The 24,534-nt window shown below is 31.9% G+C and overlaps 1 protein-coding gene across 1 annotated transcript; it reads right to left on the minus strand.

Annotated features, from left to right (window-relative positions):
• Window positions 1-2,730: 2,730 nt before the first annotated feature.
• On the minus strand, window positions 2,731-23,031 carry Cds (CDP-diacylglycerol synthase). The gene is made up of 10 exons (XM_085952400.1): window positions 22,739-23,031; window positions 22,464-22,588; window positions 20,449-20,545; window positions 14,402-14,578; window positions 10,207-10,399; window positions 8,371-8,537; window positions 5,846-5,998; window positions 5,624-5,752; window positions 5,225-5,359; window positions 2,731-3,030 (listed from the first exon to the last, which is right to left on the minus strand). The coding sequence occupies exons 1-10, from the start codon at window positions 22,811-22,813 to the stop codon at window positions 2,941-2,943; spliced, it is 1,341 nt and encodes a 446-aa protein (XP_085808526.1). The 5' UTR covers window positions 22,814-23,031; the 3' UTR covers window positions 2,731-2,940.
• Window positions 23,032-24,534: the final 1,503 nt, after the last annotated feature.

Here is a 24,534-nt window from a genome sequence, read left to right on the forward strand (position 1 = left end):
AAGACAATTACATAGAAACCATATATGTGTTAAGAATTCACATATTATACCTGAAAAGATGTGTAGATGATGTTTTTATTACTGATACTGGCATGTAGACATTTACCAACAAAAATTAAAAAGAACACATTAGGCCATTTCATTTGTTACCTACCGTTTCATATACCTACTAATACCAATTAAGGAGATATCCAACAGGTATTAGTGATATATTGTATACTGATGAGACATACAATCAAATACAATTTACTGAGAAAAAAACATCTGATACAATATAACTAGAGGAAAGTGCCATAATAAAACTAATATTAATTAATTTAAAAAATCTTCACCATGGTGAATTTAGGTGAGTTTTGTAGGCCAGCTGATTTAAAAATAAAATCAAAAATGAATATGAAATAGATACCTACACATAGAACAATAGATTTGTAAAATTTACCAAATCAACATGTTTTTCGTGGAAATATTATTTTGAAAATATACACGACATTTTAATTCACTTCTGGCTTAATGGTACATACACAATTTGGCGAGATAACTCGCTCACGGCTGGCACTCTCCGGGTCAAACCATAGTATATCAATGATAAAAATAATCACAAAGAATTAGTAAATAATATTAACTAAATAAGTTCAACAAACACACTTTTTATTTATAACATTTTTTTGATTGTTGGTTTATATTTGAATTAATTGTATTTAATTATATGTGTCAAAATTTTTCCATTAGATATTTCTTTAGAACATATTGCACTCAAAAATATACATACTTCATATAAAAACAAAGATATTTTCTTTAGTTAGATGTCTTTTGTTAGTAAGAGCAGTTGAATTGAATAATAACTATTTAAAAGTAGTAAGATATTTTGGGTAACATTTTTTTTCAGACATTTGTGACTAGTTCGTAGAAGAAAAATGTAGTAAAATGGTAGTAAAAGAAACTTATAAACTAATAATGCCATTTCATAATAACTCACACTTAAAGCTTACGACAATTAACTAATTCTTTTCTTATTAACACCGAAGAAACTTAAAACAAATATTGCTGGAATGCAAGATGCACGCAAACATAAATTTACTGTCTTTCTTAGCTTAAAATATGTCAAAGTTATTACTTTAACTTTAGTGACAAAAGATCATACTGCTATGGCTAAGACAGTGGCAAATAAAAGATAATACAATAATGCGTGTACAATTAAAAATATAATTTAAAAACTAGCAACGTATTATTATTTAAAGTCAATATATAAATTTATTACAAAGAAAATATTTGAGAATCAGAAAAACGATACGGTTAACGGTCGGCGGGTAACTAACTCTAAACACTATAAGACCCGCTCTACGTCATGTTATAAACACTGCTGTTGTAACAACCAAACGTAGAATCGAACTAAAAACCATGATTAAAAATAAAGTAAATTTTTCACAACAAATCAGGGTGAGGGGGACTGAGGCCAATATTAGGGGAATAAGTCACAACAAGTAAGTACAAGATAAATACTAAATCTATAATAGACAGAAAAGATATTGTATAAATAATATATAAATACATATTAAAGTATGTCGAAATTGTAATCGATTAGTGTTAATACTTATAAAGAAAAACTGCGGTAATTCGACATTCATAATTCGAAATTTGTTGTAACTCCACTTTTTTGGCAAATTTTAACCCCTGTAAAATTATTTGCTACATCATTCTACCTATTATTCGAAAATGGATTTGACACGCCGAAAGATATATTATTTTCAATATATCGAATACGAAACACGCGAAGCCGGGCATTGTAACAGATTGCCTGTATTTATGTAACATCATCAAATCTAATTTTCAATCTCATTGTGAAAAATTAAAGAAATGCTTCACTGAGTATAATATCAAAATACAAATATATTCTAGGCAGTCTAGATAGGTGTGAAAATATTATTTACTTAAATCATAGTATAAGAAAAGGGCGTTGCGATTAAAACAAAATAAATTTGTTAATTCTACACATAGACATGCCTAATAACTCTAAACCTATATTCTACCTAGCACACAAATATTTTTTTATAAATATTATATACTCAAATGTGACATTTATATCAAGAATGATAAACTTTTCAAGTATTTTAACAATACATACTGGGATTTCTGCAGGTAATAATTTATTGTATTACTTCTATAAATATATATTTTATAATATGTATGCAGCAGATTAGCTTATTTAGTTTTTAACTATTTCCACGAGGAGCGAAAAATCTTATATAGCAATTTAAATATGAATAAAATATATTATCTTTGAAATATTCGATTCGCTAATCATATTTTGAGGACTCGCGTGAAGTCCACAACATTGCGGTAAATTATGGTGAAATCCTATTTTATTTGAAGATGTCAGATCTAATAGATTCAGGACTACGCAGATCAGGTAACTATATTATTAAAAAACATTAAAATATCCCAATTACAACTACAAACATGCAAATTACATTACAGTTTGTTTTACTTATAAATAAACAATGAATTGATAGCTATCGGTGTTTCTAGATGTTAATCAGTATGTATATTAAAATACAAACTTAATAGTGACCATAACATAGCGAGAATAAATTATCTGCTACAATATTGATTAACTATGTACTAAAAACAAGTAGTGAGATTTGATAATAATGTTATTCATGTGACTATTGTATTACGAGAGGGATAAAAATTCTCCCCTATAATAATAAATTTAACTACTATTTTCATTTTAATATTTATGAATGAATATGTGAAAATGGTACTTAAATGATTTGGTTATTTTTCAAATTCTCTCGAGCGACATGATCAAAGTTGTTTGGCATTGTTTATGATCATAAACTTGAATAATTCCCTATTATGATCAATAGAAGACTTTATCATTTATCTAATTTTAGGAAACTTTGAAATGTAGCAATAAGTAATAATTATAAACGATAAGATTTACTGGATGCCGAGGATGTTTCGCTTCTCGAGCGTTTCCTGGAGAGAGTAGAACAGCTCCAGTTGTTGTTCAGGCTTCAGAGCAAATACCTAAAATGTTAACCATGGAAAATTATGTAAAAACACTTGTCAATTAAATTCACTTAAAAATATCACTTCAAGACATTAAAAATTAACCAAGATATTTCAATATACTGATGTAAAATAATGTCAACCAGAAAATGGCTGGTGTAATGTCACGTAGTAGACATGAGCAACCAAATTTCGATAAACAAGTCATTTAGAGCAGTGGTCCACAACCCGCGGACCGGTACTGGTCCGTGTGTCAAATGGTACCGGGCCGTCCAAGGAATATTAAATTACTTCCATTTTATTTACTGTGGTGTATTTCTCTCGGGTTTGTGCGACTTTCCATGGACGAGAGATTAATCGGGAGCTGAGAGACTGCACCGATACAGCGCATGCGCAAAATATCGTGATATTGGGGTGATAGGTGACGTCTGGAGCTGAGCGGCTGCAAGCGGCAGTGACGTTGTAGCTTTGGTAGAGAAGGTGTGTATCACTCTTTTCTCTGTTCACCGGTACATTCTCATATATATAACAGAGCTTGGTGTACGTTTATATTGTGTTTGCTCAAATTTAACCAACAAAAATGAGTACGAAACAGACGTCGTTAGAAAGTTTCCTTGGGAAAAAGAAAAGTCCCAGTGAAGAGACAGAAAAAGTTTGAGCGCTACTTCCCAACCACAAAAGACCCACGAACTGGTAAGGAATGGATCCGCGACCCATTTGTCATCAAACCAGGCGAATCTAGCATGTCTGTGCAAGAAGAAGATCAACTGCTGGAGATTGCAAATGACGGCGGCCTTTAAACTACATTCGAGACAACAACTCTGCCGGTGTTCTGGATTAAAGTCATGGCGGAATACCCTGAGATTGCCACCACAGCACTTAAATCCCTATTGCCATTTTCGACATCCTATCTGTGTGAAGCGGGGTTTTCTGCAATGACAGCAACCAAAACAAAACAACGGAATAAGCTGGACATAAGCAACACACTTCAGGTGTCATTGTCTCCTATTACCCCCAGATGGTGTCTCGTTGCAAAGAAACAAGCTCAGGGTTCTCATTGATTTAGTGCTCTAGTGAGCTAAAATGTTAAATCACTTTATATTCATTTTTTGGTTAACTGTATTTTATTTTGAAGGCATGTTTAAATACAATTCCAATTTAAATTATTAAATCAAAACAATCTAAAATATAAACAATCAACGTCCCCCCCTCAGCGGGCCACGGTAAAATTATCAAACGTTGACCGGTCCGCGGCGATAAAAAGGTTGGGGACCACTGATTTAGAGGATTCCTATGACTTTTACTAAAACTTGATTTTTATGAAAACCGGTTGACGGTTGACTGTTTATCATACGAATTCAACTGTAACTAGGTATTATTTTTTATGTTTGACATACTCAAAAACCCTCCTACTGATTTATATCGCAAATATACATTTTTTAAATAAGTATATACAGTATAACCTCGTTTTTACGTGCCCGGAATTCACGTTTTCTCGGCAATTGCGTGTAATTTTTTCAGTCCTGATGCATTTCAGTACATTTAATACCCGCATTTAGGTTTTTCTTTCCCGCGATTTACGTCGGAAATATTCAAAATATGCGAGTTACGCGCGCTTTTCAATGATTGGGTCGTGACATTCGAACGGCGTAAGGTGTTTGGAGGGAAAACTCCGTGTCTTTAGAACGGCGCACGGTGATTGGTCGGCGAGCGACGCTGTGATTGGCCCGAGTTCGACGTTGTTGATGACATTGTTGACAGTCATTTAACACCAGCAGACTTGTCTGCTGAAGAATTGTCTGATGAAGAAGAGGTTGATATTCCAACAAAAGAAGAAGCAATGAGGTTCATCGAGGGTTTAAAAACCTACTTTACAAGCTTTGCTGATATTCAAGATGACACTTTTAAATGTTTATAAATAGTCTTGAAAGAGAATTACATAACAAAAAAACAAAGAAACATTTTTTAGAAACATAAACACATTTTTTCAATACCCCCCTTTTACATTTTCCCTCCAGTTAGGTTTTTTTTTCAGTCCCTTAAAAAACGTAAAATAGGGGTTATACTGTATATGTATTTCACATGGAAATTATTTCACAGAGATAGGTAGTTTTATTGATATTGTACACATAAAAAAAATGAATGTAAATTCTAAAGTGTACCATAGCATCACCTTGAAAATATGTATGATTCTAAAAATCACAAATGTTACCTGCTGAAGAAGCATCTGCGGACTAGGTGTTCTGATGAAGCTAGAAATGTAGACATTGACGAATGTGGCCATGAGGAACTGGCAATCGAAACGATCCATTATTCCACCATGCCCTGGGATGATATCGCCAAAGTCCTATGAAAAAATATACAGAAATTACAAAGAAGAAAAACCCACAGATGGAATGATGGGTATATTATATTTCGTTTATAAACTTAAGTTTTATAAGTATTTAATTAATAAATAAATTCCACAAAAATGAATGTTTTATTTTTCCCCTGGCTGTTCTGTTTTATCATGTTCTGTTTTGTCACGGAATCGACAAATATGGGCTGATGATGATGATATATAAGTAGATAGTCATGATTTATGGAATGAGAGATTGAAAATGTGGCGTACCTTAATTTTGAAAGCTCGCTTAAATCCAGATGCGAAGAATCCTCCAAAGGGTCCAATAACACTGCTGAAAACACTCAATGACAGGGAGTGCACCATGAATGGATACATGTGTAGAGACTTCAGCCCAAACTGCAAAAAGAATAGCGATTAGTAAACCATGTTATGTAAATGGGTTCAAGAAACTTTCACAAAAATAATTATCTATTTACCAAGATGACTTACAACTTTAAGGATTCCACCAACTGATTCGGGTAAGATGTATTCTTGAAGTTGAAACAGGTAAGACGGTTCGCAGTCCATTGTCATTCTGTCCAGAGTTTCAGAATATTCAATCGGACAAACAAAGTACGGGAATCTTGACATGAAGTAAGATATCTGCAAAAGAAAAAAAACAACCACATCAGACAAACCAGATCACAATGCAACATGAATATTTTACTTTTACTATTACTATAATGACACTACAGCAGTGGCGAAGGGTGGAGGTAGGCTGTTAAGATTCGCTATAAATAGTGCACACTAAACTTTGTTGATCATATGTATTTGTTTTTATTGACCTAAGACTACAATTTACAGATGGTGTTAGTTAGTTTTTAAAAATCAATTAAGCCCTGCCTAAACGAAAACATAATAGTTTTGGTCTAATTTGGGCGATACAACAAAATTGTGCACACTTTTTCATTCATAGTTATTTGTTTTCGTTGGATTAAAAATACATATCACACATATTTTTGGTTCATTTTTTTAATTTCATTAAGCCCTGCCTAAACCAAACTATAATAAATAAAAAATATTATTCTATCTATAAAATATTCAAAGTTATGTATGATTTAATTGCATAATTTTAGATATTTTATAGATGGACATATATTTTTTGACTATTATCTATTATGGCTCGGTTTCTCAGGGTTTAATTGAATTTTAAAAACTAACCAACACTTTCTGTAAATTGTAGTCTAATTTCAATGAAAACAAATATGTATGTCTGAAAAAGTTTAATGTAAACTATTTATGGCGGATCTTAACAGCTTACCTCCACCCTTCGCCACTGCACTACAGAGTAAGGTATGCAGTATACAGAACAGATTAAATAAGATAGAAATGTGTATGCCAGTTGCCATAGGGAAGGGATGGCGAACCTATGGCACGCGTGCCACCAGTGGCACGCAAGATGATTTTGCATGGCACACGAATGTTTCATTTCGGAGAGAAAAGAAATTACTATTTTACATATATTTAAAGTGTTTTTTTACATATAATATTAAAAAATAATGACGACATAGCCATGCGTATTTTCTTCAGTTTTTCATATTATGTTTACCAATCTATGCGCAAACGGAAACGATGAAATTCATGCATAAATGACAAATCGCATTGTATATATTATATAATTATATTATAATCGGCATTCATTCAAATATAATAATTGCTTGTTATTTTGTCACAAACATAATCTCTAAAAATGGAATACCGTTCAGTGATGGAGAATATAATATGAAAGAAGAGTGGTTTAAATGCTTCCAAGATCTCTTTGAGAAATAAGAAAACAAGGAAAAAATATTCAAAGAATAAAAGATATGCCTCCAGCTAGAAATACGATAAAAGAAATAATATCAAGAACTCAATTGTAATAAAATAATTAATTAATATTAACAAAACCCACGGTGGCCGCGCGGCATAAGCGTTGGACTATCACGCTGTGGGTCTCAGGTTCGAATCCTGGGTCTGGCAAGTACACATATTGTTTTTCAGTTTGTGTGTGAGTCAGGGTATGGACCTAATAGGTTGAGCAAGTGGCTGACATCCATTTCTCGTAAAAAAACAAAATCTGTTAATACAAAACCTCTACTCTGTGGAGGCCCATATGATCCTATTAGGATCGGACATGGTAAAAAAAAAAAAAAAAAACAAAATTCTTAAAAACTATTTTTTTAGAAAACTTAAAAAAACTTTTTTTTCGCCATGAAAAACTGCTTGGCACGTTAGACAGTCGAAAAATATTATTTGGGAAATTTTGACACACGTACGTAAAAAGGTTCGCCAACCCTGCCATAGGGCAGACAATGACAGTAGTGGCAGTTTTGGTTTATAACTCAATGAACCGATGATGAATGAAAGAAATATAAAGCCTGTTCACAAATATCACCAATAACAAAATTTAAACTGCTCTTCCCCAATCGCAGACACTACCCAAAGAGTTGAAGTAAGATTTGACTTCACTTCCAAGCCGCCAATCACCGATCGACACCTTTCATAAAAGTTAAAAAATATTCTTGAATACGATTAAAATAAAATAGAAAAAAGGTAATTTTGATTTCGAAGACTGAGGGGGGCGTGAAACGTAAATTTTTGAAAACACTGTATTGCACACTGAAATATCATCAGCCGGGGTCAATTCACTGCTAGATGAATGCCTTCCCTAGCTCTCTCCGTTCTTCTCGGTCCTTAGTTCTTTGCTGCCACGTACATCCACCGAACTTTATGAGCTTGTCTATCCAGCGGGTTTTAGGGCGTCTCTGTGGGCGTTTAGTTCCCCTAAAAACATGCACCAACCTGGCTGGACAGCGTGGTGTGCTACGTCCAAATACTGATGGTAAAGAAATATATATATGTAGGATTAAAATATTAATCGGTCTAAGACTGCTCTGATCCACAGACTTGAGTATTAATTTCACAAAGTAAACTAAGTTACAAGACAACATTTACCTTCTAATCTGGGATGTTTAATAAATACGTATTTCACTCACGATGAGCCCAAAGATGACAGTGGAGAATCCTCCGCCGATGAAGCCCTCCCAGGTCTTCTTGGGGCTGAGCTTGATTAGCGGAGTCTTGCCAAAGAAGAAGCCAAACACGTACGCCATCACATCATTGCAAACAATCATGGACACCGGCACGATAAACCAAATCAGACCTAGAAAAATAGACGATCGTAAAACAATATACATAACATAACCATAAAAGGATGTCAAGAGACGTATTAATTTGACTAAATACAATAACTCATTTGATTATTAAAACGTTATATTTAACACAGTATTACCAGTAAAAAACATTTTATTTACATAATATGTACCAGTTGCCATGTTTGTTTGAAAAAGTAAAATGGCTACAGTTAAGTAACGTTTTCTTCTGTATCCACCATCCAAACAAGCAAGACGTATTCTTCGAATGGTACATTTCAATCTGTTTGTTACATAAAATGTAATTATGTAAAGTCATATCACCATTGTTTTAGGGGGCTAGGAGACAAATGCCATACTCTGGTGTAATCATTCTTTATTTTGAGTATTTTTGTTTTATGTAAGATTCTAGTATAAATAAATTATCCATCACATGATAACTTTGGTTAGTTTTAAATACTTCCAATTTCTAATAAATTGGAATCCAGCCTTTTGACACTCGTGAAGAATAGTAGAAGGTAACCATGGGGTACTAAAGTTACAATGGATATCTTCATAATTAGTGATTGGGAGAAAGGCTTACAACCAATCCTGATACCCATGCTTCATATTTATCCCATTTCCACTTTTGACAATTTAGATCACAATAAAGATTACTGCCTGTTTGAAACATTTCATATTAATACATCACAAATTGAATTGGTCATTCACTGAATCCATATATACGAATTTCAAATAATAAAAGGAAATGAAATCATTTTCAAATAGGATAGGCTTAAAATATCCATCTATTATTGTTACTCGAGTTTTATTGGCACACATAAACAAACACGTGTACAAAAGGAAATCAAAAGTGTTTAAAATAGGGGTGTCAAACATTTATCATACTAAATAAATTAATAATATGATTCTCAAATCCACATATTGTTGTTCCAGCTTGTATTATATCCAGAGTGTAGATCTAATCGGTTGAGCGATTAGCTAACGATCATGATCGTCATTAAAAGTGTGTTGAGATAGACTCAAGTCCGTTCGAGGTCATAGCAATTTATCTTTAATTTACGTAAATAAAATATTGTTAATAGACAAAGAGGCGGTTAATATTATAAGTAAGTTTCAGTCTATTTTATAAAAATCTACAGAACACCATTGGGGTAGGTTGAGTTTTATGTTAAATTACATTTTTAGTTTCAGATACCTGCTTTGCGTGAACTTAAGAAATATCTCAAAGCCATTGTCAATCGGTGCTTACTAGAATTCTTTGGCATTGTTCCAAAATTTAAGTTAACAATAACTTCACAAATGAAGTGACAGTTAGTAGAGTTATTTAGGGCCTTGCATTTTTGGGGAAAATAATTGAAAAAAATTAATGACTCATTTCTTTTAAGAGAAAGTCAAAGCAACTAAATAAAATCAGACTATAAAAGGTGACTTGCTTATATTTTATGAAAGGTAAATAATTACTATTGCTAGGACATTGTTCTCTCACACCCAAGAAAAATTTACATTATTGTAAATATTTGTGTTATAATCAATTTATTGATCTGACAGGAAAATCAATGTCACTCATTTCGAATATTCCATAATATTTACAATCTCTACATTTTTTCAGGTCCGTTTATTTCATAATTGAATACCATCACATTGCCCTGATATTATAAGTGTAAAATATAATTATACCTTCAAAAATATTCTGCAAGATGAGGTAGCTCTGTGTGACGACAATCAAGAGGGCAACGTGAGTCCAGGCGAAAAGACTGAACTGCTTCATGTAGTATCTCTTCACCAAACTCAGCACAAACCACACGAATCCGATGCAGTACAGGCAGAAGGAAAAGAATCGATGGTACAGCACCAGCCATCGCAAGTAATCCTATGATAAACAAACAAAATCTATTATTTGATTATTCTACATCCACCCTCGGTGGAAATTATGCCCATCACAGGACGATAAAGCATTACTTATGAGTACTTTTTTACATAGTTTGTTTGATTGTCATGCTTGCACAGGTAGACTGGTTTCAATATTTTCTGATATACCAACCTAGGAAAAAAGGTTGTATGTAAGTAGTATTTATAGATGTGGTATAAATTAATAATGACTATGATTGATAAGTAGGTATCGTAAAACGGGGTGAATAGGAATGTTTTCAGATTTCAAATTAAACCCTATGCTCTATGACTGAAAAGCTAAATTCGCTTGCCAAAACTTGTGTCTGTGATTCAGCAGTACGGTTTGGTGAATGGAAACGGGGTCAATAGGAAGGGGGAGTGAAAAACATCAAATTCTATTAAAACACATGATTAAATTAAGAAATATTTATTTAGAAAACAGAAACTGTATTATTTCTTTAATCGGTGGATTAGCTGGAACAAAATTAGGTACCTATTTAATTGTGTTATGTTCATTCATCGACATAGACATGTTCGACAAAGTTTTTTAGACATGCAAAACATGCGAATCGCAACAAACTTTTTCACGTCTGATAAATAACAGACGATCAAGTTTCCTGTCCTATCGGTGTTTCCAAAAGGCAGAAAAATAAATTATCTGTCAAATAACATACATATTGGAATGCAAACAATAGCATTTTGGCAACTGCACTACTCCGAATCTTTTTACCAGTAACTGTTCCTATTCACCCCGTTTTATCATCTATTCTATATACAAGACTGCTTTCGGCCGCTACGGCAGCTATCTAGGGTGGGTTTGTATCGACGTATTAGCACTTATTGTAACAATTCACCATCTGTAATATGTATTCATAATTCAACGAAAATGTAAGTATGACTGAAAATGTGTCCACTATTTTTGGCAGATCGCCAATAATACACCAAAACTATTATGGTTTGGTTTAGGCAGGGTTTAATGGATTTTTAAAAACTAACCACCAGTGTCTGCACATTGTAGTCTTAGTTCAATGAAAACAGATATGTATGACTGAGAAAGTTTAGTGACCACTATTTCTGTCAGATCTTAACAGCCAACCTTCACCCTTCACCACTGCTGTATCCATATACTGTAATGAACGGAAGCGAGGGTCGATGACATAGATGTGTATGTGAAAGAGCAGAAGGATATGTAGTTCCACAGATTGCCACGAAGATGTCCGCAGTTATGATATAATGACTCTTAAGCTGCACTTGTCTTCATTAGTTATGGATATGAGGACCAATACAATGCACTTGCCTATGGAACAAACCGGGTTATTTTATCAATTATGATATCTTAAGTATTTATTTAATATATATTACTATGAGTCAAAAAGTTAAATGTAAAATTAAATTGTAGATGACAGAGCTGAATCAAACAAAATGATTTCACGCATCTGAAATTAGCTGGTGGTTTTGGGGTATACCGTTGCCAGCCGTTCGATTACCACAGAACATTTATATTATTCTACATATTTAATGTATTTGCCAACTGGCAAAAAAATATTTAAAACGGTAATATATAAGTAACATTTTTACATTTTTTAACATTACAATGTTTATATTTCAATTGTCATTTTGTTTAAAATACTCGCGTAATAGCTTATTAAATTAAATTGTATTGTATTGACATAGGAAATGTTATATTAGTTAAGTATATTAAATCATTATTTTTAGCTAATTATAAAATTGTTGAGCTAGTGGGTGTATATTCATTTCATTGGTCAATACTTTCGCAAGTTGTTTGACTTTAAATTTGTGATAAGATAAGAAATCTAACGATTTTAAAACTTTATCATGATAGTTGAGTTATTACAATTCAAGTGAGATCGATTAAGGATTTATTTATACAATGAACACATCACACACCGGTGGTATTCAAAATTTGTGCTGTGGCGCCTCAGGGAGTAATTTTCAAGGGCACAAAAGTAGTTCGAAAAACAAGATAATTCCAGTCTTAATGCTTAATGCTTTGTTGCACAATCACGACGATAGATTCCAAGGAACGGATTAATAAGATAGAAATGTGAAAGCCAGTCAGACTAACACTTTGAAAGCAGTTTTGGTTTACGAATCAATGATAATGATGGTCAGGCCATAACACGAAAGAAATAGAAAACCTCCAAAATGTCCACAAATATTAACGATATTGAATATGGGTTGAGTTTACATGACAAACTTTTAATACATATTATTACACTGACAATAACATTTTAAGTTTATACCGTATTTCTTTACACACAAGAATCATATCTCCTCGCCCAGAGGTTAACTGACTTTCCATTATATTTGTGTTCTCTGATCGTATGTTTCAGTGATTATTTTCTTTAGGCCGTAACAAAATTTAAACTGCTCTTCCCATATTGCATATATTACGAAAGGAGTTAATATAAAATATGATTTGACTTCCAAACGGCCAATCACATATCGACACCTTTCAGAAAAGTTAAAAAAGTTGAATTGAAAAATTTGAAAAAAGTTGAAAAATTGAAAACACAATGAAATGAATATTTGTATGATTAAATAATACTACATAATAATACAGAAATATCAATCAAATTGAATTGTTGCACAGCATACTGTCTAGGTAGGTACCCTCTCTAAAATTCTGTAAAGCTGTCGGATTGTTCTGTTGCTGTTTTCTATACTTACTACATATTATTATTATGTAGGTATAAGTTATAATAGTTGTTCATGTATTACAGTCCAATACAATTTGAACAGAAGATAAGAAACTGTTCATTTATCATTGTCTCAGACTTTATTATCAAGCACATGGGATAACTTTTGATAAAAAATGTTATCTAAAATAAATTGTAAACATCATATTTACATAACAATATGATATAATATCAAATTCCTTTGTATACATAATAATTCACTTAAATAATAAATACACAAGGTCATACATACATAGGAAATAACCACAATATAATGTTGGTCAATCTGATTCTAATGTACCTAAACTAATGTACACTGAATACTTATTTCATTGTCTTCTAATTTGATAATAATGTACATACAAAAATAATATTTTAAAAGACAGTAAAGGTATTGGAATTTGATCACAATTGAGCCCATGTACGGAAAACGACCATTATCGTGATAACGCTGTTTTTCGGTAAATCAGATTAAAATACGTGGCATAGACCTATGCATGCACTCACCAAATATTACTTTGATATTCTAACAATAGGTGACAGTAGACAGTCTAAACTGACGGCGCGAGGTACGCTGTTTATCCTTACATCATAATATCTATGCCGTACACAACATACACACAATTCGTTGATATTGCGATAAATTTGTTTTGAACAAAATAATTTATTTTCCAAATTTTGAGAAACGGGAAACAAAATCCAACAGGATGCAAAGAAAATGGAACCCATTTCGTCTTGTTTACCTTTTGTGAAGCCAACAAAGTGCTGATTGGTTAAAAAAGATATTTGATTTTATCCCAATAAATGTTGAAAATGGATCTCCTGATGAAGACATCGCTTCAAGTGACTCTGATTAAAAACTTAGGACAAAGGATATTACCATCAAAATCAGTTGTACGATTATTTTATGTTATACAGAAAAACAGAGTTAAATTTGTTTGTTTTATAAACATAGTAGTTTATACAATAAAGTTTTTTTGTTGAATAAACCGTGTTTTGAATTACTCAAACTACCTTTATTCATCAGAATTAAATATTTTCGATGATGAATTCTCTACAACAACCAACTGAAATGTTTAACTGCCAATATCTCTGAACATTTCATCATTTCAGGATAATGCTACTTTTCCGCATATGGGCTCAATTAATCGTGGGATCAAAATATAATTTAGTTTTCTGTCTGTGGCGGTTTACTTTCTGTGAAACCGTTCTGTAAATTAAGAACAAACATGCTGCTTCTACATACAAATGATTAAAAATAGAAGGAGTAGAGGTAAACTTACAGTTTTGCTGATGACCACGCCAAAGTAGACGACGAGGTTCTCTCCGTAGAAGAAGTAATTGGAGGTGAGGAGGAAGTACCAAGATAGCGAACGGAACCACGGAAGACCATGTATCCGGTAGACTGCATATCCAATGTTAATGATCTCCTCGAAACATTTTACTTGCACCATCAGGGTCTATGAAAAGAACAAATACAAAGATTCATCACAAGTTAATAATGAGCTGATAAACTGATATTTGTCTTGTTATTGTTTTGTGCGCCTAAGTCCTAAAGAGTTCAATGGATCATGTTAATTGTTAAGTAACATTGCTTGACCATAGCCCTAGTAAAAATGGTTATTTTAACCAATCACATTGTTATTCTATTTCATTTATATACAGTTTGTTGTAATTTTTATAGGATAAATTGATAAGTAAATAAGCATTTTTATCATCTCTGACTAAGTACTTTTTATTTAAATATTTATAATAACACGATTTCATGTTCAAGGGACTCTTGTGGTGCAGTGCATAAGGCGTTGGCCTTTCATCTGGAAGCTCCGGGTTCAATCCCGGTGAGGTTACAATATATCTGTGATTTTTCACAAAGCCTGGGTGTTTGTGATTGTTTCACTTACTAAATACACTATTGTTTCACTACACTACTGTCATTGGGCCTATTGTAGTGTTATAAAGAATATAATATATTAATGCACATATATTTTTTTCACCTAAAAAAATAATTATGAAATAATGAATTAGTTTTTGACCAATCTGCACAAGAAAGATCATCATCGCTGAACTACAGATATAGATAGATAAAACAATCAATAGAACCAGTAACATCCCATGGGGATATGCAGGTCATGCGTTGCATACGGACGACAGATGATGGAATGAAAACAAATATTACAACTTTTGTCGCTTCATTAGAAAGTCATCTTATCTAAAATAGTCAAAGCATAAAAAATACTGGACATTTAACTAATACATATTGTAATGACTGTTGACCGCACAGACAAAATTTTCACAAGGGCGCCTCCAAACCTGTCACGTGTCACAGATCTCCACATACCTAAAACCGCCACTGTTTGAGAGTAGGTTTCGTGAAAATGCTCTAATGATTTTTAATGAATGATGAATGATGAATTGATGAAATTTAAAGATTTTTTGTCTATTCATCTGTTTAAGATCGCCGTAAGAAAATAATAAAATAGGTAAGTAGTTACCCAATGAATTTTAACAATAATTAACAATTTTAAATTAAAACAGCATTCTTAGTCTGCGTAAGAGTGGCACTGTATAAAATTGTTTTATTCGCTAATGTTCTTATGACAGTAAAGAAAATTTTTAATAATTCTATTATAAATGTGGGGTAGAAGTTAGAAAGTTGGCCTGTTATAACACATAGGTACGAATTCAGAGCGACATGATAACATTTCCACTTGTTTTATTCAATCAATATTTGTATTTGGATTCAGCGTGTGGACCCAGTAGTCTGAGAAAATGGCTAATAAACAATCTTCGTAAAAAATCTCTAATTACTTCCACCATATAGACAACTACCTACATGATCTGTGTTGGTGGGGGAACGGTGATTTGATTTTATTATTAATGGGTCTTCTGACAGACTCCCTAATCATAAAAGTTGCCGCATGCCAGTGATCAGAATTTTGGTTAATAAAATATTAGTTACTGAAGCGTTTCATTAATTTTTTTTGCATATTTTAATATAATTTACTTTACTACAGTTGAATATATAATGAGTATCTTAATAGCATAATGAAATAAATGTAATATGTAATAATAGAGAGCCTTCAATATTCATTATATAATAATTGATTGAGTCATAGATGGAAAAATGATGTAGATTAAAATATGTAAATAATATAATTAACCTGTTTTCATATTCATGGCAATATCAATTTAAAAGTATTTAGTTAAAAATAAAGCAAGTCAATAATAATGTACCGAACTATGAATGTAGACTGACGGATATACAAAATAATATTGTAACTATTGGAGTGGACAGAACATAAAACATCATGATAATATCATGACAGGTGAGTAATGGCAAGTCGAGAAAACAAAATCATTCTTTGAAAATAACTGCTAACTGCATGCGCTGCATTATTTCAATATAATACATTTTGTTTAAAGAACGGGTGAGTGAAGCCTTAAACATACAAGGTAATATTGTGAAGCTGGTTATGTTTCATAATCGTTTAAATAAGATCATTGCTGGTATAAATCCATTCCACAAGATTTTTTAAAATTTAAAAAAAAAATACATTTACAAATCGCACCCTGAGTGTAAAACCAAGGCATCTGCAAATTTTTCAATTTCGAGATTATATGCAAAACAACTGCAAAAGTCGTGAACTTGATAATGTAAAAGTGAAATAACTGAACGAACATGCAATATAATGAAGATATAAACCAAATATTATGTTTTTTTTTTAGAAACTCTACTTGTCCTAACAAAACGAAGACTTCAAACCCTAATATATCCAAAATATGTCTTGTGCAGATGCCTTGGTTTTACACTCACGGTGCGAAAATATTGCAAAGAAAAAAATTATCCAAAGACAACATATTTTTCATCATTAGATCTTGTTGTTATACTATAAAATTCTTCAGATCAATAATTTTATTCTAATTGCATTGATTTAAATTTTGTACTAGGTATTCGATTTGAGTCATTTTTGCAACACGACTTTTACCTTTTGGCATCTCCAGTCACTATGCACACTTACACAGAATATATTTAGTTCTCGCCAATATATCACGATAGGCAAAACCCGGCTTGTAAAAAATGACTCATTTGGTATGCATGTATACTTAGTACAAAACTAAAATCAATTAGAATCTAAATTCATTTAAGTACCTACCCTCAGTTGATAGTATTAATTTTAGATAATTCTATATTCTTGATAAGCAAATAACACCACAACTTCTACTTTGATTTATGATATTTTTTAGTGTAGTTAAAAATTGGGTAAGTAAAACCAACAAAGAGTTTCTAAAACGAATAAAAAATATTTAATATTCTGAATACATTTAAATACGCTTCACAGATTATTACCCACTCCCCACAGTTAATATTATGCGAGACATATAAAACAAAAGAATTTTGGTCAAATTCCAATATTAATGTTAATTACTATGTCAACAAAGGATACAAAATCAAATAGATTCACTAGGGAAATAAATCAAAACGCACAATCAGAACCTATAAAGTCATGACACTATGGCACTATTCATTATTACACATTCATTATAACGTTTTTCGTAAAGTAATATGGATCAATAAAAATATACCAATACCAAGAAAAACTCTTGAGCGAAGCCTAATTAACATTGTCGTAAAATGCATTTTCTAAATCATCTGATTTAAAAGAAAAAAAGCTGCGGTTTTCAGACGATATTTATAATTGAATTTAATCTTTATCGGCATGAAGCGGTAATAGATGCATGACTCCACGAGGAGAAAGTTACATAACATACAATCGGTTTATACATTTTTATCATTATGGATATTGAATATCCCTAAGGTATAAAAGACATGCGATCAAACAGGCACAAGCTGCCGATTTGTGATGTCTATTTTGGTACATATCTTTTTTCAATTATTATTATTAGTGTCTTAAGTCAATCATTAACATTTCTTAACATTGCCATCAAGTACTCACAACAACTCTTTAGCTGTCATGGTGTTTTTAAAATTCCCATAATAAAAGTACAACCTATTTTAGAGAATTTAGACCAATGGACAATTTTTACAATATAAGTATTGCTTTTAAAATCGAATTAGAACTTGCAGTACTATTACATTGAATAGAGGGTTACCTAACTACCGGACAACTTTCCAATTGAGGGTACAGAATCTGCATGCCACTTTTTTCCTTTCTAAACTTCGAAAGTTTATGGACGGATCATTCTAATGGTTTTGTCAGCGGAACCAAATAAAGTTGAACATATATTCCCGGAAGTATAATATTCAGAATAGGACACAGCGATAATATTTTGGAAAATCAAAAGTTTTAGAATGACGTAAATAAGTACATACTTGGATTTTTTGGATTTGGATAACTTTAATTTCCAATACATAAATTTTGTAACCCGCAAAAGAAGTGATAAAAAATGTAATTAAATGTGCAAAACAAACAAGATTTGATAATGTCGCAGTCGGAGATCCCAAATTAATTTATCATTTCAAGCATTATGACGCCTTATTTAGCATTAAAAGCATGGCCCCCCTACCTATCGTTGAGGTTAAAATAAATGCAGCGTGAAGTTAAACAGTAGCGATTTCCAAATAGTGTTCGTAGTAAAGGGTATTCAGTTTTTTTAGCTGTTTTTTAATACATCTACATGAATTATGGAGTTGTCGAGTATCGTATTCTGTAGTTTTGGTCAAATATACTTAGATACTTAGGTATTAAAAAAAATTAAATAGGTATGTTACAATTTTTTTATTGTTTAATTAAACTATAATTGAATCAATTTGGATAAGAATATCTACTTATATTTACAAAAAAATTGAAAACGTTGAAAAAAAAAATATTATTATAAATAACATTATTTGCAAGTTTTTTTAGTCATTAATGATTTCAAGAATGACATTTTTATAACATAATATTTTGCACTACATACTTAACACTATGTTATCAAAGGTGCATTTTCTTTATATTGTGTATGAAGTGCTAAGTACAAACTTGTACAGATACTGAATTAAGTACAACAATAGCAAGTTTCCATTGTGGTAAAATTGTGGAAATGAATAAAACATGATTATTCGCAAAGAATAAGCAATATAAAAATTTGCAAGTCGCACTTGTTTCGAATGAGAAGTATTTGAAAAATTCGATACGAATAACTCCCGATATTGGCGATGAGAATGTATATTTGTCTACAATCTACTTTATCTAATAGTGCTTCCTAAACTTATTCATACATCACGGCCTTCAAAATCAGAAGAAAATAATCCCGTCCCCCACCGAAACATAAATTATTTTAATTATATTTATAAGGTTTATTTGGCATTAATTATTACTATACATACATTCATTTAAGCAAGTGTATATATATATATATATTTTTATTTTTTCGACCAAGTCAGATCCTAATAGGATCATATGGGCCTCCACAGAGTAGAGGTTTGTATTAACAGATTTTGTTTTTTACGAGAAATGGATGTCAACCACTTGCTCAACCTATTAGGTCCATACCCTGACTCACACACAAATTGAAAAACAATATGTGTACTTGCCAGACCCAGGACTCGAACCTGAGACCCACGGCGTGATAGTCCAACGCTTAAGCCGTGCGTCCACCGTGGGTGTATATATATTATTTGATAAATAAAATAAAATAAGAAAAAATGACTGAACGTGAAGCATACAAGAACAATTTAATGGGGATGAGAGGGATGCGGCTGCATGCTTTTACGTAACATATTAATATCCGGTTTAATCCCATCGCTGACATTGCACCCGATATATCCATACACGTGGATTCTACAATAATTGTCTCAGGCGATTCGCATGCATATTACAATATTATCTTTTCGTCAATATAAATGTTTTAATAAAAATTTTATATACATAAATAATTATTGTAAAACATAGTCATAAATAAATATCATAGTCTTACTGAAACATTTCGCCCCCCCCCCCCCCCCCCGCAGAAGCCCTTAGGCAGGCAGGGGGTCGCGACCCGGGAGTTTGGGAAACGCTGATATACAATATAAATAAATATATAATTTGAATTGTGGTATTCTACAAAAACTAAATATTTACTTTATATATTCGGTATGCGGGTATATCAAAGTACAATACAAACGTATGGAGTCCATAATTCGATACCTGATTTTCAAGTTCGACGCGTTATCTCAGTTATTGACAGCCCTATATTGCTTTTACATAAAAAATCTTCTAATCACCGCCGAGTGTCATATGTCACAGACACAATTAGGACTTAGATAATATTAAATCAGTTGACTATTCTTATCACTCGAGCTAAACGTGAAACCAAATTTTGAGTAGGAATGATAAAAAAAACTTACCACGACCATAAGGGATAGAGGTCCACTGTAAATTAGTAGACAAAATCCAATGATCATTAGCCATGTGAAGATTCCACGGATCACCCAATTTTTCCATCTGGAAAAATTCAACATTTTTTTCTATCTTTAATTTTACAGCAGACAACAGCATAATGTGTTATTACACAATTAATGTTTTTGAAAAGGCAGGTTTTAGGGGATTAACAATATTTTTTTTTTTTTTTTTACATAAAATGGTTGTATGTAATATAAAAATCAGGTTTAATTTACTTAATAGGTATATAGAAAAAAATAATAAATGTTGACAATTAATAAAGACGATTACCGTGCAGAGAAATGCATTAAAAAAAATATATTAAAGGTAGATTTGTGCATGAGCAACATTATAATATTATATGAAAAACATATTCGCAAAGTTACCACACTACGACTTCACAAGCCCGCTATTCAAGTTATCCTTGAGCCTCATACATTTTGATAGCGATCAATATGATAATAATGTGTACGTATTTAACTATCAACAAAATAATTGTATGCCAACTTTGGACATGCGATACATACAAAAATAATTAATTTGATGCATAAAAATGCTAATACACTGTTTAATGTATTATCCTGAGTAGGTAAAATCATTACAAAAGCAAATTATTCTTAAAAGCACAAAATTACCGTAACATGTATTTACAGTTACTGTAGGTAATTATACAAACATATAAAAGTAAGTGACCATGTTAAATGTGTCTTACAGTCTGGTGGAAATCAAAGTCCAAAAAATTTATAGGAAATAATAAATCAAAGCATCTTATTTTTTATATTTTTTTATATTCAAAGTATTATTGATTGTACCATGTGCAATGTCCATGCATGTAAAGTGTAAAGTAAAGAATGATTAAACTTGTAAATTAAACCGTGCCCAAATGATATTTTGGATAATCATTTATTGTCGAAATATGTTTAATGAAAGTACCTACCTAAGGAAACATATAAACATAAATATTTGATAATTTTGATACTATTTATATTTAAATGGGGATCATACACAATCTACATTCACCTAATTATAATTTTGTGTAATAAGTATTTATTTTTAGGTCGGGTTAAATTTAATGATTTTTGGTGTTATATTATGAAATTGAGATAGCAACAGAACAGCACAGGTTTTTCTACAAATAAATTATTGAATATTAAATACTATTTTGCATACTCGTATTTTAAATAGTAGCATAGCGATATTATTTCACATAAAGCACCGCAGTGCATATAAAAACAATTTATTGTCAAGTATCATGGTAGGAAAGATTGAGAGCAGTAGACATGTAGATAGAATGCGGTTCTCTCGGTTACGCAATCTGAGGAATCGGATTAACCTTCATGATGTCACAAGACAGGAAGACAAACTTCAATTAGGTAGAAGACGGAACCGCAACAAGTACTTAGTGATTAGAAGATAATACAGTTGTAAAGTATTTCAATTGTTTTAAATACTTCTCGAAAATCATAATAGTATAAGAGTATTATAGTTGTAATAAGTAACTATACCTATTATAAGAAATGTTCAAGTTGTACAAATTCTCCATGAATAACTTCTTCAGTGACTTCTAATAGTTTTAATTATTGTATGGTTCCATCAACACTAGTACAATGCATAAGTGGTTATCATTGCTCGATTAAATATTTGAAATGCTATTGCTTGATACAAATGGATGGTTAATTAACATAATTTTTTCCCTATTTAATGAGATTAGCAGAATATTTAATTTTTAAATAGAAAGGGAATAATGTTATTTTTTATATAAGTAGGTAATAACTTTCACTGACTGACATGTTTTAAACAAAACTAAATTCAATATTTACCTATTTAAGTACTTCTGTTATGAAATTAATTAATATGTAAAATTTTAAGTAACATACCCAGCAGGGAATAAATTTGGAGATCGTAAAGAAGATTGCATGAAATATAACTTATTTATTATTGTTGTAATAGAATTTCAATAATAAACATAAAAATGTCAAACCTTGTCGGCAAACCGGAGAGTGCCTTTTCGTAAAATGCTGAACTATTTTCAGTTCCCTGGGGTAAATTCTTGGACATTTCCTCGACATATTTATCTTCGGGATTCTTTTCTTCTTCAGAGTCAATCTAAATATAAAAAAAACAAACTTATTGCGACTCAAATGTTGAATCAATACAGGCCAAGGAAAAAAACATTTGAAAGTATAATTTCATAATCGAAAAGAGCAGGTAGACGCTGATTTTATAAATAAACAAACAATAAAAAAGTGAGCTTACATGGTCAGATTCCCCAGGAGTTTCTACTTTATCTTCGCCGTCGCCGTCACCTCGTCTTTGTCGAATCTCCGACATTTTTTTTCCCAATAAATTATGAAACCTTGTTTAGAAAACGAGGAAGTTATATCTCGAAATAAAGCAGTTAACGCATTTCAGAATTGCTTAACTCACTTTGCCCTAGGCCTAGCATAATATAAACATGACTATGAAGTTCCACTGCACTACAAATCTGCTGTCAAATAAAATCAATAATACGACGAGAGTGTTGCCAGGTTGCCACTCGAAAATAAACTGGAATAGCGTTTTGCCGAAAAATACAAATGTATTTATTCTACCGCGAGATTTAAAAAACACATTTTCACAAACTACAATAGTTTGATTTGTTATTTTGCAGCGCTCGAAATAGAAAAGTTAACGAACCGGAGCGCTCGACAATTTTCTAAAGATATTAACACAGTTATCAAAGTCTATGTGTATTTTATAAAAATAAGCGTGTTAATTTTTTTTTGTTATACCTATATCTAGCTCAGACGGTCAAATTATTTTTCCACGAGACGGAGCGATAATATTACCGATTTCACGAACCGGAACGGCGCTCCGGCCATTTTGAGCCCTATTATTTTGTCAGTAATATTATTTTGTATTGTCAAAATAGGAATTTATCTAGTTAAGGCGTTAGTTTATTTCAAACGTATAAATTGGAGATAAACTCAATACCAGTGGCGTCCCTAGACAGAATGCCGCCCCTAGGCAGCGCCAAAATGCTGCCTAATTCTTTATACAGTATTTTTTATCATCCTTCCATGACTCCAATATCTAAGAAATGTATTGTATGGATACAAATAAAATATAGACTACTTATTCGCAAATCTGCTAGTGTCGTTTCTGGTCACCAAGGACGCCGAAAGGCAATGGAAGTAAACTAGACATCACGAACCCAACAACAAAATTACAGTCCAGCTAAACCTTTTATGTTAATTAATACATTATGTTTCCAACCAGTAAGTAAGCTGAATTTTTAATGGAAAGATATTTTCGTTATTACTAAGTTTATGCAGCTATTTCTCCTCAATTTGCCGCCCTTCGAGTAACTGCCGCCCCCAAGCGACGCTCAATCTGTCTACCTCCACGGGACGTCACTGCTCAATACACAGGTAAAATGAGACTGAAGGCTGATTATTCTAGTTTTAAAAGTATATAATATCCATTGACTGATTTAATACAACCAGTGACATCCTGTAGGTGTTGGCAGGTCATGCGTTGCATAGGGGCGGAAAATTATAAAGGGTAACGAATGAAGGAGCGACTACAAAAATATTATAGTTTTTGTAATTGTGCCGCAGATACCGTCATGAGCTTTTATGATTTTTGTTTACTAAAACAGTTTATTCCATGTAGACAATTATAATTAATACCTTTTTCTGTCGGCGCATAGGCTTTTCGATCCAATAATTGTTAATTTAAAATTCTCATACATTTTGATGCATCTCTTCCGAAATAACTTTTCACACAAAACAGAATTAACTGAAAATGAATTCAATTCTACTTAAAGGTGGCTAAAGATATTAAAAAAATGCATTGGCATCGTGTTCTGATATATTCTAAAAGTTTTAAATGTCTAGCTAGTCGGGAAGTTAGTGAAAAAGTGATTGCAAGATTTGTACAGGATAAACAACCACCGGACAAATAAGAATACAACCTAATAAAAACATAAAATAATCAAAGCATGTAACATCTTGACACCAGAACATTCTATTGTGGTATTGCAATACACATTGTAATGGTGGTTTATTAAA

This window comes from Rhyacophila brunnea, unplaced genomic scaffold, assembly GCF_057557595.1.
Source record: "Rhyacophila brunnea isolate RB1 unplaced genomic scaffold, BYU_Rbru_1.0 scaffold_3, whole genome shotgun sequence".
Classification (NCBI taxonomy): domain Eukaryota; kingdom Metazoa; phylum Arthropoda; class Insecta; order Trichoptera; family Rhyacophilidae; genus Rhyacophila; species Rhyacophila brunnea.